The 16,635-nt window shown below is 55.7% G+C and overlaps 1 protein-coding gene across 4 annotated transcripts; it reads left to right on the top strand.

Moving 5' to 3' along the window:
- Window positions 1-1,936: 1,936 nt before the first annotated feature.
- On the top strand, window positions 1,937-16,306 carry ADISSP (adipose secreted signaling protein). Of its 4 annotated transcripts, none has more exons than XM_054467940.2 (7): window positions 1,937-2,235; window positions 3,596-3,649; window positions 9,633-9,737; window positions 11,142-11,284; window positions 14,212-14,350; window positions 15,298-15,420; window positions 15,656-16,306. In XM_054467940.2, the coding sequence occupies exons 3-7, from the start codon at window positions 9,719-9,721 to the stop codon at window positions 15,754-15,756; spliced, it is 525 nt and encodes a 174-aa protein (XP_054323915.1). In that variant the 5' UTR covers window positions 1,937-2,235; window positions 3,596-3,649; window positions 9,633-9,718; the 3' UTR covers window positions 15,757-16,306. The 4 variants fall into 4 exon arrangements, with proteins under 4 accessions (XP_054323915.1, XP_054323917.1, XP_054323916.1 ...); XM_054467941.2 differs by having other exon boundaries at window positions 2,138-2,689; XM_063659037.1 differs by lacking the exon at window positions 1,937-2,235 and adding an exon at window positions 2,847-3,047.
- The last annotated feature ends 329 nt before the right edge of the window (window positions 16,307-16,635 follow it).

Below are 16,635 nucleotides of genomic sequence, written 5' to 3' on the forward strand. Positions count from 1 at the left end.
ACCCCGGGCTGTGCAGTTAGCAGCTAGTTTGTGTTTGAGAGAGCCCACACCAGAGATGGTTTTGAGAAGTTGGCTAGAAAGACTTTTGAAAAAGGCAGGCTTGGGCCAGGCGCGGTGGCTCATGCCTGTAATTCCAGCACTTTGGGAGGCTGAGGCAGGCGGATCACTTGAGGCTAGGAGTTTGAGACCAACCTGACCAACATGGTGAAACCCTGTCTCCACTAAAAATACAAAAATTAGCCCTGGGTGTGGTGGCGCGCACCTATAATCCCAGCTACTTGGGAGGCTGAGGCAGAAGAATGGCTTGAACCCGGCGGGGGAGGGGGTGGAGGCTGTAGTCAGCCGAGATGGCACCACTGAACTCAAGCCTGGACGACAGAGACTCTGTCTCAAAAATAAATAAATAAATAAATAAATAAATAAATAAATAAATAGGCAAAACTTACCTTGGTTGAAGAGGCCTTGAATTTTGGCTATGAGAAGAGACGGGGGAGGGCCTTCCAGGTTGGAAGGTGGGATAATGAGGGGGAGGGGATCACAAATGTCTGCACAGACCCAGAAGGTAATTAACCGTGAGAAATAGAGATTGGTGGGGACTATGGTAAATTGATGTGCTCTTAAAGGGGCTTGTAATGCCAGGCTGGAATGTGAGCCCATGTTGTTAGATCTTCTGATATTTCAAAAGAAGCCACGAAACCAGATTCCTGATTCCAGAAAGAGGCGGAGGAGGCAGGAGGGGGAAGGACTTCTTTTAAAAAGCCCCATGTGAGCTAAACAAAATACACCTACGGGCCACTTGGGGCCCACCGTCTGCCAACTTTAGACTTTCAAGACAAGGTCTAAAGGTAGTGGGGTGGGAGTGAGTAGAGTGGGCAGGAGTGGATGGGCTGAGATCAGAATGTGAAAAGCTCTCAATGTAAGCGCTGTGTCTCAAACGCGAGGGCACATGAATCACCCAAAATGCTGCTGAAGTTTGTGAAGCGCTACTGGAGACAGTCCCAGAGGGCTTTGGAGCAGGAGAGGGACGCGATGAAAGCAAGAGCTCAGAAAGATTAATTTGCCAACAGTGTGCAGACTGGAGATCAGCAGACAGGTTATGGGCCACAGGGTGGCAGACTCGAGGGCTCCTTTAAGGCAGCGACCCCGGCCCTGCTGAAAGGAGGCTGGCCTTCAGCCGCCCAGGCCGTCTCTCTAGTTCCGTTGGAAGCAAGGCGCTGCGTGCTCCGGCAGGCTTATTGAGGGCACTTTGGGGAATCCGTCCCCACGGGCGAAGTATAGGTGGGGTGTTCGCGAAGCGGCGGGCGGAGAGCACCGGCAAGAACCCCCGCAGACCGGAGGGCCACGCCTCTCGCTCCCCGGCTCATTGCAGGCGCCCACATCCCACCCCGCGGTGCTGAGCGAGGCGCATCTCGCTGCCATGGCGACCGCCTCCATGGAGACCGGGAGCAGAGGCTGCGGTCCCCGGGGGCGCGTCACAGGCTCTCCCAGCCCCCAGCCCGCGTGCCTTCTTTGTTCTGATGCTTCTCCAGGCCGGGCCGGGCACCCGGGACGCGTCTCGGGCCCGCACGGGGGCGCTTCTTTCGAGACAGGGGATGGGGTGGAAGGGGAAGAGGTCCAAACCCTGGGGTCGAAACAGGAGTGATGGAGGATTCCTCAGCTCCTGAACGAGACCAACACGGCCCGTATCGATGGCCGAAGCCGGCGTGGAAGCCCAGGGAGAAAGGCCACCTTCGGGAGCTCCACCCAGCCCCGAGACGCGCCCAACAGCCCTCCCTAGAGCGAAGGGCCCAAGCGAAGTGCGTCCTAAGCAAGGGTTAAGGCTAGAGGCGCTATACCCTAGGCGGAAGAAGAAGCGGGGGCGGGGCCTATCCGAGGCCCTCCTCCCTCTTCGAGTGGCCGGTTCTGGCCCCTGGCCTACTTGGGACGCCTGCCCGTCTTCCTCGCGAGAGCTCGCCCGGCAGGCGCGGACTAGCAGGGAGCTGCCTCAGCGACCCTGGCACGTGACGTAGGCGGCCCTCGCCAGTTGGCTATTCTTTGGAGCCTGCTCATTGGTCCGGAGCGTCCCTCGCCCCACCCCCCCAGATCAACCAATGGGCGGAGGCGGGGGCGTGCCGATAGGCGGGCGGCCGCGGCGCGGGGCTCCCTTCCTCGTGCTCGGCGTTGAGCTTCTGCAGCCGCCGCCGTCGCCGCAGCGGTCGTCCCTGCCTTTCCTGGCCCCGGGGTGCACCCCGCAAGGTGAGGCCACCCCTCTTCTCCCTGCCTCCCGGTTCCTTCCCGTTCGCCGAGGTCCCCTCCCGGTCCCGGCCCTGTCCTGAGCAGTCAGTGCCTGGGACCCCAGCGACCGTGATGGCAGGGCTGGAGTGGGGGGCTCCGCTGTCGGGGCCGGGCCTGGAGGACTCCCCAGCACCTGAACTAGAGTGATGTCGGATTCCCGGGGCGCAGTGACCGTTAGCTGGTGCAGCTGGGGTGTTTTCCGCCAAGCGATTGTCCGGGGGCACGAGTGCGGTAGTGAGGGCGGGGGCGTAATGGGGTCAGCGCCCCCTCCTCCCCACGACCCTGTTCATTGTCGCTGCTTCGCTGCATGACCTTGGACGAGTAGCATCTCTGAGCCTCCGAGCCTCAGCACCCTCAGGAAGGAGGGCAGTGATGTCTGGGAGTGCGGGCTCCGGAGACTCCTGCGTCAGCCGAGGTGAGTGAAGGTGGGGAGCGCACAGGATTATCTCCGAGGGACAGAGCCGCCGCCTCGCAGCTCAGGATGGATTGGATGGGGGGGATGTCCGATTACATTTCCCCCCTCCCCCTGAGATGACAAGAATGGGGTGTGGCGGGGGTGCCACACCCACAGGGATGGCTGCCGGAGAGGATAAAGGATCCTATACCTGGACCCCTGGGGCCTCGGGGGCTTGGGCTGCACCTCCCTCCCGGTGGTACGAAGGAGGAGGGACTGGATTTAGGTTCTGGACCGGTGTTTCCCTTAGTAAGCAGGGACTGAGAAAGGGAAGTCTCCGCTTGTCTTTCTTCTTGAATCTTGGCACTGGAAAGTGGAGGTAGGGCATTTTTCTGCCCCGGGGAGTTGAAGAAAGTCGGGGCAGCACCCCATCCCCCTCCCAGTCTGGTCTTCTGTGGAGGGAAAATGTAGCTGGATATCCCCCCACATTCTATCCATCCTGAGCTACGAGGCAGCAGCCCTGTCCCTGGGAGATAATCCTGTGTGCTCCCACCCTCACCTTAGCTGACCCCCTGGATCCAGCCTGGCCTCTGCTTCTTGGGACCTCTGGATCACAGGCCCAGGGCAGGGCCTAGGTGGGGCATGCGATCTGGAGGCTAAGCACCCACTAGCTGAGGGCAAAGTGGGGAGAATGCTGGGCAGAGGATGGCAGCACTTGTTGGGGAGGCAGGAGGGTGTGGGTGGTGAGGGTCCCTTCTCCATATTCCCCCACCCCCACCCCCAGCACCTCACTGTTAGAGGGAGAGAGAACAGCCATACTTATCTTTGCACCTTTGGCCCACTGGAGGGAGAAGGAAATTAAGTCACATTAAGGCTGAGGTGATGTGAAGCTGCCACAACTACTGACCTCCAGCCTTGCCTTTCCAGGCCTTGTTCTGAGTATGTGTGGCCCCTGCTGTGTCCAGTCCTGAGAGTCAGCAGGTCAGTGTGGCCCCATCTCAAGGCCTCAATGGGTGTTCTTTTCACAGGCGTGAGCTTTAATGGGAGGCTACACAGTGCTTCTGCTGGACTGAGTGCTTGAGCCAGGACTGAGCCCCAGGCTGGGGTAGGAGAGGAAGAGGTAGGGAGGGTGGAAAGGTTGCGGAGTTCCTGGCCCAGAGAGAAAGACTTCGAACCACAGTGAGAATGGGGATTGAAGAAGGAATGAGAAATGAGGTCTCAGACGTTAGGAGCATGCTGACCAGAGGTGAATGGGTGTAGCTCCTCTTCCTGCACCCTGGGCTGGGACCTGGAAGCTTGCTGACACTCCATCTCATGGGGGAGGGTATAATTTTTTTTTGCTGGAGGGGGTGGCACCGTGTTCCCCCCTGGTCATTTCCCAGTTTCCCAGGATGTTCATTCTGCACATCTTCCTTGTGAGCCCCTCTGGTTAAGGGGACTGGAAACTCCCAGCATCTGTTCTCTGACCCTCCCTAGGGACCTGGCTGCTTTGGGAGTGGGAGAGGGGGGAGGCAGGAGGAGGGAGGCCCCCTCACCCCTTGAGCTGTTTTCCAAGAAGGCTGATGTCCCTGGGGCCCACTCTAAGGGTCACTCCTGGCTCCTCCAGGATTGGCCTGAAGTGCCTCTCTGATGGTGCTGCTGAAATTGCTGTTGCTTTAGAAACCAGGCCTTTGGGGGTTTGCTTTTGCAGAGGTTGGGGGTGCATTGTCACAGAGCTTCAGGCACAGTTGCAGCAAACCCTGGGAGGAAGAGGCCACTGCTTATTCCTGTGTTACACATTAGGAAACAGGGACAGAGAAGTGAAATAACTCACCCATGCAGCTAGCAAGGGCAGATCCTGAATTTGAACCAGGACTGCTGCCTCTGGGGGCCGTGTGGATTGAGCCACGGTGAGGCCTTGGTTGGCACAGGAGGAGGCTGGAGGCAGGGCCAGGCTTGGGGTTGTGTGGTGGCCTAGCTGTGCCCTCTTTGCCTGTTTCTGATGAGGAATTGTATGTGGACAAGAGTCTAGCTCTCGGGGGACAGCGACCAGCAGGTTCTCCATTGAGAAAGGAGGTTTGGTTTTCCCAGTTTCCTTTGGGTTCCTGAAGTCACTTGCTTCCTGCCTCTATGTTCTCACTGTCTGGAGGGTTACAGGCCCTGAGTGTTTGCCCTTTACTGAGTACTGGCACTGCATGGATGTGGGTCCTACCCTCAGTGGGCATGAGTCATGTCCCTCTCAAAGCAGGCATGGACAGGTAACCAGCTGATTGCAGCAAGGCCTGAGGAATGCCAGTGGGAGGCCACTTGGTGGGAGCCAGGGAGAGGGAAGTGCCCCCCAGGGCAGGGGTGGGGTAAGAGAGTGGGGTGGGGAGTTCTGCTTCCTGAGAGCCCCCAGTGCAGTCACTGGCCCTGACCATATCATTTAGTGCTGAAGTACGGGCCTTGGCCAGGCCCTCCAAGCAAATGTGATGTGGTCATTCCTTCAACAAACATAAACCAAACACAGCTCCTCCCTGTCTGGTGCTGCGCTGAGTGCCGGGGACACAGAGTTTGACAAAAACACAGTCACTACCCTTGTAAGGTGAGGAAGAGGGATATCAAATGATCCCAGACATGAGAAAGGGGATTCCATAAAGAGCTGTAGTCCTGTCCTGGGATTTGCAGGGTGTGCATCCTTAAAAAAGAAATGTTGGGGCTGAGACCCTGTCGAAGGTGTGGCTGGGAGGGATGGGATTGTTCCTGGCTGAAGGGATGACCTGGGCAAAGGCAGGGTGGGGGGACGGTCAGGCAGTAGGAAGGGAGGAAGACAGGGAGGGTGCCCTGCATGGACTGGGTCAGAGTGTTTTGTGAAAAGGGCCTGCAGCCTTTGCTCACCAGCCACTGGTGCAGTTTAACCTGAGCCTTCAGGAAGCATCCTGAGATGGGGGAACCTTGTGGACACTGGGTTGTCACTGCCTCCTGGCTGCAGAGGAGGGCCTCACACTCTTGCACTTGGCCATTTGTCATATACTCTGAGTTCACAGCTTTGGGGGCAGCTGTAGTCCGGAGGCGGTTATGGCAGGCTGCTCTCCAAGACCAAGTTCCCTGGGGACAAGCTGAGCTTTCCAGGGCTGAGGCAACTGACCCCACAGTGGCCCTGGCCAGAGGTGAATGGGTGTAGCTCCACTTCCTGCACCCTGGGCTGGGGCCTGGAAGCTCACCTCCAAGAGGGGGTTGCTGGCCTGGTCCATTGGCCAAAGGGGGCTCCTGGTGGTACCCAAACTATGAACACCCTGCCCATGAGGCAAGGCTTGGGCCTGGGTGGACTTTGCCCACATTGAGAAGTGGGGAGTGAGGTGAGGCCACATCTGCTCCCAGGGCAGCTTGGCACCAGAGGGACCTTGAGGTCATGTCCTCCACAGGCTCAGCCCTAGACTATGAGGCCACCCTGTAGTTCCTCTTCTGTCCCTGGACTGACAAGCCAGTGTCACCCATCTCTAAGTTGTTCAGTGTGTTTCCCTGACAAAATAAGGACATACTTCTTTATATAATACAATTCCATGATCAACTCATTTCTTAGTGTCACCTCATATCCAGGCTATTTACATTTTCCAGATCCCCCAAAATGTCTTTTTTTTTTTTTTTTTTTTTTTTTGAGACGGAGTTTTGCTCCTTTTGCCCAGGCTGGAGTGCAGTGGCGTAATCTCGGCTCAACGCAACCTCCGCCTCCTGGGTTCAAGTGATTCTCCTGCCTCAGCCTCCCAAGTAGCTGCATGATAGGCATGCGCCACCACGCCTGGCTAATTTTGTATTTTTTAGTAGAGACAGAGTTTCTCCATGTTGGCCAGGCTGGTCTCGAACTCCCAACCTCAGGTGATCCACCCGCCTCGGCCTCCCAAAGTGCTGTGATTACAGGAGTGAGCCACCTCACGGGCCTTTTTTTTTTTTTTTTTGAGACAGAGTCTTGCTCTGTCACCCAGGCTGGAGTGCAGTGGCGGGATCTTGGCTCACTGCAACCTCCGCCTCCCAGGTTCAAGCGATTCTCCTGCCTCAGCCTCCTGAGTAGCTGGGATTACAGGTGCACACCACCATGCCTAGCTAATTTTTGTATTTTTAGTAGAGATGGGGTTTCGCCATGTCGGCCAGGCTGGTCCCAAACTCCTGACCTCAGGTGATCCACCCGCCTTGGCTTCCCAAAGTGCCGGGATTACAGGTGTGAGCCGCAGCGCCCAGCCCCCGCAAAATGTCTTCTTTGATAGGTAGTTCGAAACACCCTCTCCTTTATTTTTCTTCTTGCAGCTGATGTGGTGAAAAAAACAGATCAGTTGTCCTGAAGATTATCCTTTTTTGGTTTGTTAAGTGAGTGTTGATCTAGAACAGGGGTTGGCAAACTTTTGCTCTGAAGGGCCAAATAATAAATGGTTTAGACTTTGCAGGCCATATGGTCTCTATCATAACTACTTGAAAGTAACTTTGTTTTAGTGCAAAAACAGACAACATGTAAGTGAATGAAGTGTAGTGTTCTATTAGTAAAACTTTATTTGCAAAAAGCTTTATTTGCTAGGTCCGGCGGCTCACGCCTGTAATCCCAGCACTTTGGGAGGCTAAGGTGGGCGGATCGCTTAAGCTCCGGAGTTTGAGACCAGCCTGGGCAACTCTGTCTCTACAAAAATTAGCCGGGCATGGTGGTGCGTGGCTGTGGTCTCAGCTACTTGGGAGGCTGGGGTGGGAGGACTGCTTGAGCCTGGGAGATTAAGGCAGCAGTGAGCTGGACTCCAGCCTGGGCTGGACAGAGTGAGACCCTGTCTCAAAAAAAAAAACAAAAAACAGGCAGCAACTCTACCATCAGCTGTGTAATCAGCTGTAGTTTGCCGCTTTCCTATCCAGAACGATCTCCCTCGTTTTATTTTTCTTCTTTTTTTTTTTTCTTGAGACAGAGTCTTACTGTGTCACCCAGGCTGAAGTGCCATGGCGCAATCTCGGCTCACTCCAACCTCCGCCTCCCGGATTCAAGTGATTCTCCTGCCTCAACCTCCCAACTAGCTGGGACTACAGCTGCCCGCCACCACACCCGGCTAATCTTTGTACTTTTGGTAGAGACTGGGTTTTACTATGTTGGCCAGGCTGGTCTTGAACTCCTTACCTTGTGATCCGTGAAAGTGCTGGGATTACAGGCTTGAGCCACCGTGCCCAGCCTGCTTTCTTTTTCTTCTTGACATTTGAAAACAAAAACGAAAACAAAAAACAGGTCAGTCATCCTGTAGAATGTCCTGCCTTCTGGGCTTGTCTCATTGCTTTCTCATGGAGTCATTAAATTTGTTCCACCCTCCTCTGTGTTTTCAGCAAATGAGAAGTTGAAGCTAGAGGCTGGTTTAGATCCAGGTTAAACCTTTTTGGCAGGAATCCCTTATCAGTGATGCTGTGACTTTGGGCTGCCTTACTTCAGGAGGCATCAGTGTGACAGGCTGTCCTGCAGAGAGTAGAGAGATAGACCAGTATGTGACTGGAAGAAGTCACATACCTCCATTGCAAACTTGTGCTATTCCTCTTAAACACCAGGTCCTCGGCCAGGCATGGTGGCTCACACCTGTAATCCCAACACTTTGGGAGGCCGAAGTGGGCGGATCACTTGAGGAGTTCGAGACCAGCCTGGCTAACATGGGGAAACCCCGTCTCTACTAAAAATACAAAAATTAGCTAGGCGTGGTGGCGGGTGCCTGTAGTCCCAGCTACTCGGGACGGTGAGGCGGGAGAGTCGCTCGAACCCAGGAGGCAGATGTTGCAGTGAGCCGAGATCATGCCATTGCATCCCAGCCTGGGTGACAAGAGCGAAACTCCGTCTCAGGAAAAAAAAACAAAAACCACACCAGGTCCTCTGTCACTGACACTTGGGCGCCTGTGAGTATCTGCTTCCTGTCAACCTTCCCCTCTGGTTTAGCATCCACTGGCTCTTGTTGCCTCCAGCATTTGTTCCTTTAGGGGTTGCAGAATGACTTAGCATTTGGTCGTTTGTTATTTATTAGCAAGAATTCTTCCCGAAAGAAGAGCTTTCCGTCAACCACCAGGGCAATTTGGTTACAAGAAAGGCCAAGAGACAGGCTGAATTCTTTCTCTTTAATCCCCAGCTTTCGGAGTAAAGAGGGCACTGCTACCGTCAGTGGTGACAAATGAGGGCTTTTGAGGGCTTGGGTTTGTTTGTTTTGCTTTCTCTCTTCTTTTCTAATAATGTCTGTGAATGCACTGCTTTTATGTGTTCCATCTGTTTCCATCAGTTGCACTCATTATTCTTTTTGATGCTCAGATGGTCCCAGCTCGGCCCATTGGAGGCTTCCTGGGGCACCTCTCACTGCCCCTGTGCTGAGGCTGCCGTTGGGGAGCTGAGCCGGAGGCAGGCCTGAGACTCAGGGCAGGGTCTGAATGGCAGGTTCAGGTGGGGGCACACCCCCTCCACAGGCATCTGTTTTGCACATGGCCCTGACCGATCACCAGGAGGGAAAGCTCTAAGGGCACGTTTATTTTATGTGGTCCCCTGTTCTTGCCCACCATCGAGCACACTGTTGCCTCTGATCTCACCCAGCTGCATTGCTTCTGCGACCTGAATAAGGTAGCTCCAGGCCCAGCCTTTGGGGTCAGCAGCATCAGAACTGGTCCCTGGAAAATACCAATAAAGTCCTCCTTTCCAGGCTGCCCCTCCTGCCAGTCTCCAGGGGTGCTGGGGATAGGAGTCCTATGCTGTTGCTTTGGCACCTAGAAGCTACAGCTCAGCACATGCTGGCAGGACCCTGAGTCATTGGGGTATCAGGAAGCGGTGAGGGCTCTTGGTGAATGTGGGCAGTCGGTAGAGGGTGGGCAGAAGCCCCTGTGCTTGAGAGTACAGGTACCACTTGGGCTGCTGAGAGCAGTAGGGGTTTGAGTCCTTCCTAAAGGGAGCTCCTCTGCTGTCCTGGAGCCATGGGTCCATGGGTGGCCCTGACCCCTGCCCTCCCTACTCCCTATCCTTCAGGCTCCCACTGGTGTCCCTGGAGCATGGGAGGCTGCTGAGCGTGAGTGGCGGTGTCCCGCAGGAGCTGTGTGGCAGGGAGGGCGTCCATGGCTGCAGTCAACAAGGGTAAGTGCCTTCCTGGCCTGGTGGGGCTTGCACAAGCTCTTCCGGTGGGCCCTGGTAGGAGGGCCATTGCTGCAGGTAGGGCCTGCACCACCTCTGTGTGTGTGTGCATGTATGAGTGCGTGTGTGCTGGTGTGCAAATGTGATTGGGAATATGTCAGTGTTTGTGCCAGGTCCTGGGGCTCATGCAAGCCCTGGCAGGGACCCCTGCAGAGCCCTGCTGACTCCTTAGGCTGGTCTGTGGAGGTGTGTGCTCTTGTGTCCCTGCCGTTCCACTGTGGGGGTTGGGGGAGCTGAGGGGCTTATGGTGAGCACTGAGACTGGTGATGTGGGAGGGCCACAGCAGGCTGTGGAAGGGAATTTGGGTTTCTTTCAGAGTCCAGAAGGGATAAGGGAGGGTTTTAGGCCAGGGTGATCTGGTGAGATTTGAGGGTTAGTTCTGTGGGGCTCACCAGGGATTGTGGATGTGCCAGGCTGGTCCCCTGGGTCTCCGAGTATCCAAGAGGCCGGCTCAAAGCTGGATCAGGTCCTCCCACTAAGAGGACCCTGGGCAGGGCTCTTGGTGGGAGGGCCTAGGGGCCAGGGGTCAGAGGACTAGGGCCGTGCTCTCGGCCTCTGCAGCCTGATCATTCATCCACTCCAGGCCTTCAGCTCGGCTCCCGGCTACCCTGCCTGTCTCATCCCTCTGCCCTTTCTGGCCTTGGAGAACCCGACCCAGCTCAGAGACAGCTGAGGGCCTTGATGGTGCGCTAGGCAGAGGAAGGAAGGGGGTCTTGGGGTGGGTCTGGAAGCTTCCTTGGATTCTCTCTTCTTGCTGCCAGTGGCCAGTGAGGTTTAGTGGCAGCTGCAGCCTCGCCTAGGTGGGCTGAGTGTGTTTTTTGATCCCCTTTGTTTCTGCCACCCCTAGGCAGATCCCCTAGAGCCTGTTCCTGTCCCTGCCCTTTCAGGTTTGGGTCATGAGGTTGGGCAGGCAGGGGCCTCATGCACTGACACAGCTTAGGGATAGGCCCCAGGGATGGGGAGCTTTGCACTGTGAAGGAGAGCACTGGGCAGGGTATCCAGAGGACTGGGCTGAGCCCCATGCTGCCCTGGCTTGGTGGGAGTCTGGAAGACTGTCCCTTCCTGGCTCTGGCACCAGCCCCATCCCCTCCAAGCAAGGGTCATATTAGCCAGTCCCTGAGTCCCCCCACGCTCACTCTCAGGGGATGGATTTTTGTGGGAGGGGCAGGTCGGAGCCGGGGGAAGGCCTCAAGCCTCATGATCCTAGTGTCCATCTAGCCCTGAAAAGAGCCCAGCCAGTGGGAGCTGGATGATGTTAAGGGCAGTCTTAGGGGCGACGAGGGGACAAGGGGGAGGAGTTTCCTGGGGACAGGGAAAGCCCTCAGAGCCCTCTCCCACTCTTCCTAGGCAACAAGCCCAGAGTCCGGAGTATCCGCTTTGCGGCAGGCCACGATGCAGAAGGATCCCACAGCCACGTCCACTTTGATGAGAAGCTGCATGACTCGGTGGTCATGGTTACCCAGGAGAGTGACAGCAGCTTTCTGGTCAAGGTACATGCACACCTCCCCCATCAGCAGCTTCTCCCCCTCCCTGGCTCTGCCTGGCTTCTGGGTGCCTATCCCCATTCCTCTCAGCTGGGTTTATAGGCATGTCTGTGCCTTTCCCTGTGCCTTGGTTTCCCCATCTGTCAGATGGGAAGCAGTGAGATTTCAATGAGATGAGAGCATTTAGAATGTCATCCAGATCAAGTTGAGCAGAGCCATTGCTGTCATCTGCTTCACCCAGACAATAGCAATGGAAGGCAGTGTCGCGGCTGTGGTGCCAGTGGCCTGAGTTCAGGTCTAGGCCAGCCATTCTGGCTCTGTGACCTTGGGAAGGTCACCTGAGTTTCTCTTCTCTCAAGTGGAGACAATCACATCCCCTAGAGTTGGTGTGAGAATGGAAGAATATATGTATGTGATACAGGTGTGAAGCTAATTATGGCAATAACAAGGTGCGACTTTTTTTTAACCCTTCTTTGCCAAATCTCTGGCTGAGTTAGGCTCCTTGAAGTAGTATTATCACCCCCTGTTTTCTGCTTGGTGGAGCTGGATTGGGGAAAATGGAGACTGAGGCCTTCAGGTTGGTCAATAAATCAGGGGTCCAGAGTTGAACAGGAGTGCCCTTGAGTCGGGGGAGGTCTGGCCCATTGAGATGGCCCTGAGTGGGGGGTCTGCTGTGCTGCTCAAAAGGGGCCCAGGTTTAGCCTGGCCAATGGGTCGAAACCCATCTCTACTAAAAATACAAAAGTTAGCTGAGCGTGGTGGCACACGCCTGTAGTCCCAGCTACTTGGGAGGCTGAGGCAGAAGAATTGCTTGAACCCGGGAGGCTGAGGTTGCAGTGAGCTGAGATTGTGCCACTCCACTCCAGCCTGGGCAACAGAAAGACTGTGTCTCAAACAAACAAACAAAAAAGAACCTGGGGGGCCCAGGTTTGTATCCATTTCTGTCCAACTCTGAAGTTCCCACTCTTTGTCCTACAGCTGACAGCTTCCCCAAGAGAGTAAATGAAACAAACCAACACTTAAAAATAGCTCTCTCCCCTCATTGCAAAATCCACTCATGTCTTAATAGACATGAGAAAATTTGGAAGACAGAGACAATATGAAGAAATTTAAAAGTACCCACAGTCATACTATCCCAAAATAACCATGGTTAATATTCTGATGTGTGTTATTTCAGCTTTTTTTTTTTTCTTTTTGAGACGGAGTCTTGCTCTGTCACCAGGCTGGAGTACAGTGGCACCATCTCAGCTCACTGCAACCTCCAGCTCCCAGGTTCAAGCAATTCTCCTGCCTCAGCCTCCAGAGTAGCTGGGATTACAGGCGCGTGCCTCCACGCTCAGCTAATTTTTTATATTTTTAGTAGAGACGGGGTTTCACTCTGTTGGCCAGGATGGTCTCGATCTCCTGACCTTGTGATCCGCCCACGTCGGCCTCCCAAAGTGCTGGGATTACAGGCGTGAGCCACCACGCCTGGCTTATTTTAAAAATGTTATTATTTATTTATTTATTTTTCTGAAAACACTATGGCGATGGATCCAGCTTATTTTAAAAAGCTTTGTTTCCAAAAACAAAGGCTGGCATCACTGCGTCCACACTGGTTTTTGCTTGCTTCTGTTGTGAACTGTCTCCTACCTGTGTCAGTAAATAATTTTCCACGAGATTTTACAACTGCCTACTGGTCCATGATATGTGTCATCATTGACTTAGCTGGCTCCCTATTCCTGGGTGTTACAGCTGTTTTTGTTTTCATTGTTATAAATAGGGCAGCGAAGAGTATTTTTTTGCACATCTCTATTTCCCCTGGAAAATTCTATAAGTAGTACCCCTGGGTCACAGGTTCACAGTTAGCAGGTACAGCCAGAAAGCCGCCTTGAGGGGTGTGCCCTCTACCAGCAGAACATGAGGGGGGCACATGGATTGAGGTTTGTCACGTAGCAATATCAACCTGGTCCCACTGAATGGCTAAAACTCTCTGCAGCCAGTCCCAGTTGGCCCCCAGGGATGGGGCTGCCCAGCCCCAGTAACTGTGAGCAGGACTGTGTGTGCCCATGCGAGCTGGGAGTACAGCATGCACCCTTTGCCTTCTGGCCTGGCACCCCCGCCAGCCACCCTGCTCAGCAACCACCCTGGCTTGTGACCCTTAATACTACTGGAGTTTCCAGGAACGGCATTTGTCCCAGAGGGTGGTTGTCACCAAGCACTGTGAATGAACAACAGAAATTGCTTGGGTCGTGAGTATGGGCCATTGGACACAGTCAGTCTTTGAGTGGGCAGGCAGGCATCCACAGTCCGGTGCCAGCAGGGCAGCCAGGAGCCCCAGTTCAATGGCTGGTGCCAGGCCTGTCGGCCAGCTCTGGGCTGACACAGCTGGTCTACTGTCATATCTCTAATTTGATCCCATCCCTCATCCCGCGCTGTCTGTGGCCTGGTGTCATCCTATGAGCGAATGGAGGACCAGCATCCCTGACCCTGGGATACTGGCAGTGATGGGGACAGGTGGATGACCCATTGGACTTTGAACTTTCCCTTGTAGGCAGTGGGTGGTGCCTTGCTGGGTGCCATGCATGGCAGGAATGGCCAAGAAGTCTAGGGAGGACTTGACCCTGGCCACACTACATAGCCTTTGGCCAATCATTTTGTGGTTTCCATTTTCTTGTCTATGAAATGAGCCACTGGGGACTTTGGGGCCCGTGAGACAGATGCTGAGGATCTTGTTGACCAAGCTGTAGGGCTGGGACCCTCAAAGGGTCTGTGAAAGGGCTGGGGCCACTGGGCTGGGGGGTCGATCAGTTGGAGTGATGGGAGAGTTGGGCTTTCTAGGCTCTCTGGGGAAGCAGGTGCTGGGGCCCATGGGATCATAGGTGGCACAACTGGGTGGGCCTGCGGGAAGCAGGAAGTGAAGGTGCCTCCCTCCCTCACCTCTCCTGCTATAGGTTGGCTTCCTGAAGATCCTGCACAGGTATGAGATTACCTTCACTCTGCCCCCAGTACACAGGCTGAGCAAGGATGTCCGCGAGGCACCTGTCCCCAGCCTGCACCTCAAGCTCCTCAGCGTGGTGCCCGTCCCTGAAGGTGCGTCCCCTCCTCCAGCAGGGCCTGGATAGGCATGGGAGTGAGAACATGGGGTGCTCCCTTACCCCCAACTAGGGTGGATGGGCAGCTCAGCAAGTTGGGGATGTGGCACCTCTTTGTGAGCTTGCAGTGTGGCAGCATGGCAGGTCCCACACTCCACGCCTTGCTCCCTGTCCTGAACAGAAGTCCATGAGCTCATACTTGCCTGTACCTGCCCATGGTGTGATGGTTACCTCCATGGGGCAGTAACCAAGATGGGAGCTGCTGAGGAACTGGTTTGAAGCCTCCAGCCCTCCCTCCTGCCTCCCTAACCCTCTAGAAAAACCTGCTGGAGCTACACACACCGTGTGGATAACTCCTAGCACCCACCAGTCCCAGACCTTGGGTTTCAGGCTGCTGTTCCTATCAGGCTCACTTCAGGCCCTGCCCCACGCCCCATTCCCAGCCTGGCAGAGGCTAGGGTGTCAGTTTCGTGGAGCTCCAGCTTCAGTTTCATGTCCCCGTCACCAGCCTCCTCATGACCTTGCCCTTCAATGGACTGACACCCCTCAGGCCTTTACCTCTTGCCATCTGATCTGCTCCCCTCACTGCCCTGCCCCCCTCACTCCTCATCACCGCCTCTCCCTGCCTTCCTTTTGGGAGAAAACAGCCAGCCCTTCTTTTGGAGGCCTGAATTGGACCCTACTTCATTCACTCTTGGAGCCACATTGGGGTGGCCCACAGGCTGGAGGCATGTCCAGCTCACTGAAGAATGGGTTTTTGAGACCTGTGCACCCCTGCTAGGGGGAATGGGTCTCTGGGCTCTAGAAGGGCCATCCCTGCCCCTTTCTTGGGAGGCGGCTTAGCATGTAGCCCCCCCCATGGTGGTGGGTAGGGGCCAGTGAGTGCCAGGGGCAGGATCGGGAGGCTAGGGGAGGTGCTGACCAATTGCCCCTGTCCCCGGGCAGGTTATAGTGTCAAGTGCGAGTACTCGGCACACAAAGAGGGCGTCCTCAAAGAGGAGATACTGCTAGCCTGCGAAGGTGGCACTGGCACCTGTGTGCGCGTGACGGTGCAGGCCCGCGTCATGGGTGAGAGTGTGAGGCTCCTGGTTGGAGGAGGGATGCACAAGCTCGACTGCAAGGGTTTCTGTCCTCAGGGAACCAGGGCTGAACAAGGGATCCTTGCCCGGCTCGGGGGTTCTCAACCTCCTTGGCGGGTCCCTACCTCCAGCTGATCCCTGAGGGAAGGGGAGGGGTCGCCTTAGTGGGCCGCATGGGTGGGGCCAGGGGCCAGCATGGCACTGACTTGCACCCTGCCTTGCAGACCGGCACCACGGCACGCCCATGCTGCTGGATGGTGTCAAGTGCGTGGGCGCCGAGCTGGAATACGACTCAGAGCACAGCGACTGGCACGGCTTTGACTGAGGCCCGAGGCCCCGCCTGCCCCGGGCCCCTCAGCCTTAAACCCCGCCTTGTCCCCCCGACATGCTGCGTGATGGTGTGGCTTCCTCACCCCTCTCTGGGGTGGGCGTGGGGGTGGAGTGGCCTTGCCCACGCCTCTCACCTCTGCCTTCATTTGTGCTGCCACCCTGCCCCTCCCGCATCCTCCTCTCCCACTTCCTCCTCTCCGTGTGCCTCAGTCTCCTGCCAGAAGAAATGGGTTGAGCCCGAAAGGAGGCTGTCTGAGGAAGGGAGAGGGAGGGCCTGGGGTGGGTTCCCCACTCCCCACCCCAAGCCACAGGGGCTCCAACCAGGGTCTGGGAGAGGATGGAGCTGGCTCTGTGACGTCGTGGCCCCATTACTGCTGCTGCTGCCTTGCTTCAGCCACCTCTCCTGCCCCTCCCTAGTCCCCACTGCTGTCCACCATGAGTAGGAGGGAGGTGCAGTCCCCAGCCCCCCCCCCTCAGGTCTGTGTTACTTGGTTTTTAAGCGACTGGTTGGGATAGAACCTTAAAGAAATAAAACTTCCAGTGGATACCGGAGGCCAGGTGGATTTTTGTTCTCCTGGGGTTGGGGTAATGTCTACTCCTTTGCAGATGGGCCAAGGAAGGACTTGGGTAGACTCACTCTTTCAGGAGGCAGGGGCACCGCGTGGTATTATAGCACCTAGCCCCACAAGAGGTATGCACAGGTGGTGGGATTTTAGGCCAGAAGCTGGCTGCCAAGACAATTAGTTTGAATGAGGAGAGAGGGACCTCATGTGTAGGCCAGAGAGGTCTTAAAGCAGTGGAGTTGTTTGGGATGCTTGATGGGAGACAGCAGCACCCCCTTCTGGTCAGTTCCCTATGCACAGCTGAAAGCTTT

Source organism: Pongo pygmaeus, chromosome 21, assembly GCF_028885625.2.
Source record: "Pongo pygmaeus isolate AG05252 chromosome 21, NHGRI_mPonPyg2-v2.0_pri, whole genome shotgun sequence".
In the NCBI taxonomy this organism is placed as follows: domain Eukaryota; kingdom Metazoa; phylum Chordata; class Mammalia; order Primates; family Hominidae; genus Pongo; species Pongo pygmaeus.

Bases quoted from the DNA above. Each gene is read 5' to 3' on its own strand.
- ADISSP (XM_054467940.2), top strand. The intron at 11,285-14,211 runs GTACATGCACAC...CTCCTGCTATAG, and splicing joins ACAGCAGCTTTCTGGTCAAG to GTTGGCTTCCTGAAGATCCT. The intron at 15,421-15,655 runs GTGAGAGTGTGA...CCTGCCTTGCAG, and splicing joins GGTGCAGGCCCGCGTCATGG to ACCGGCACCACGGCACGCCC.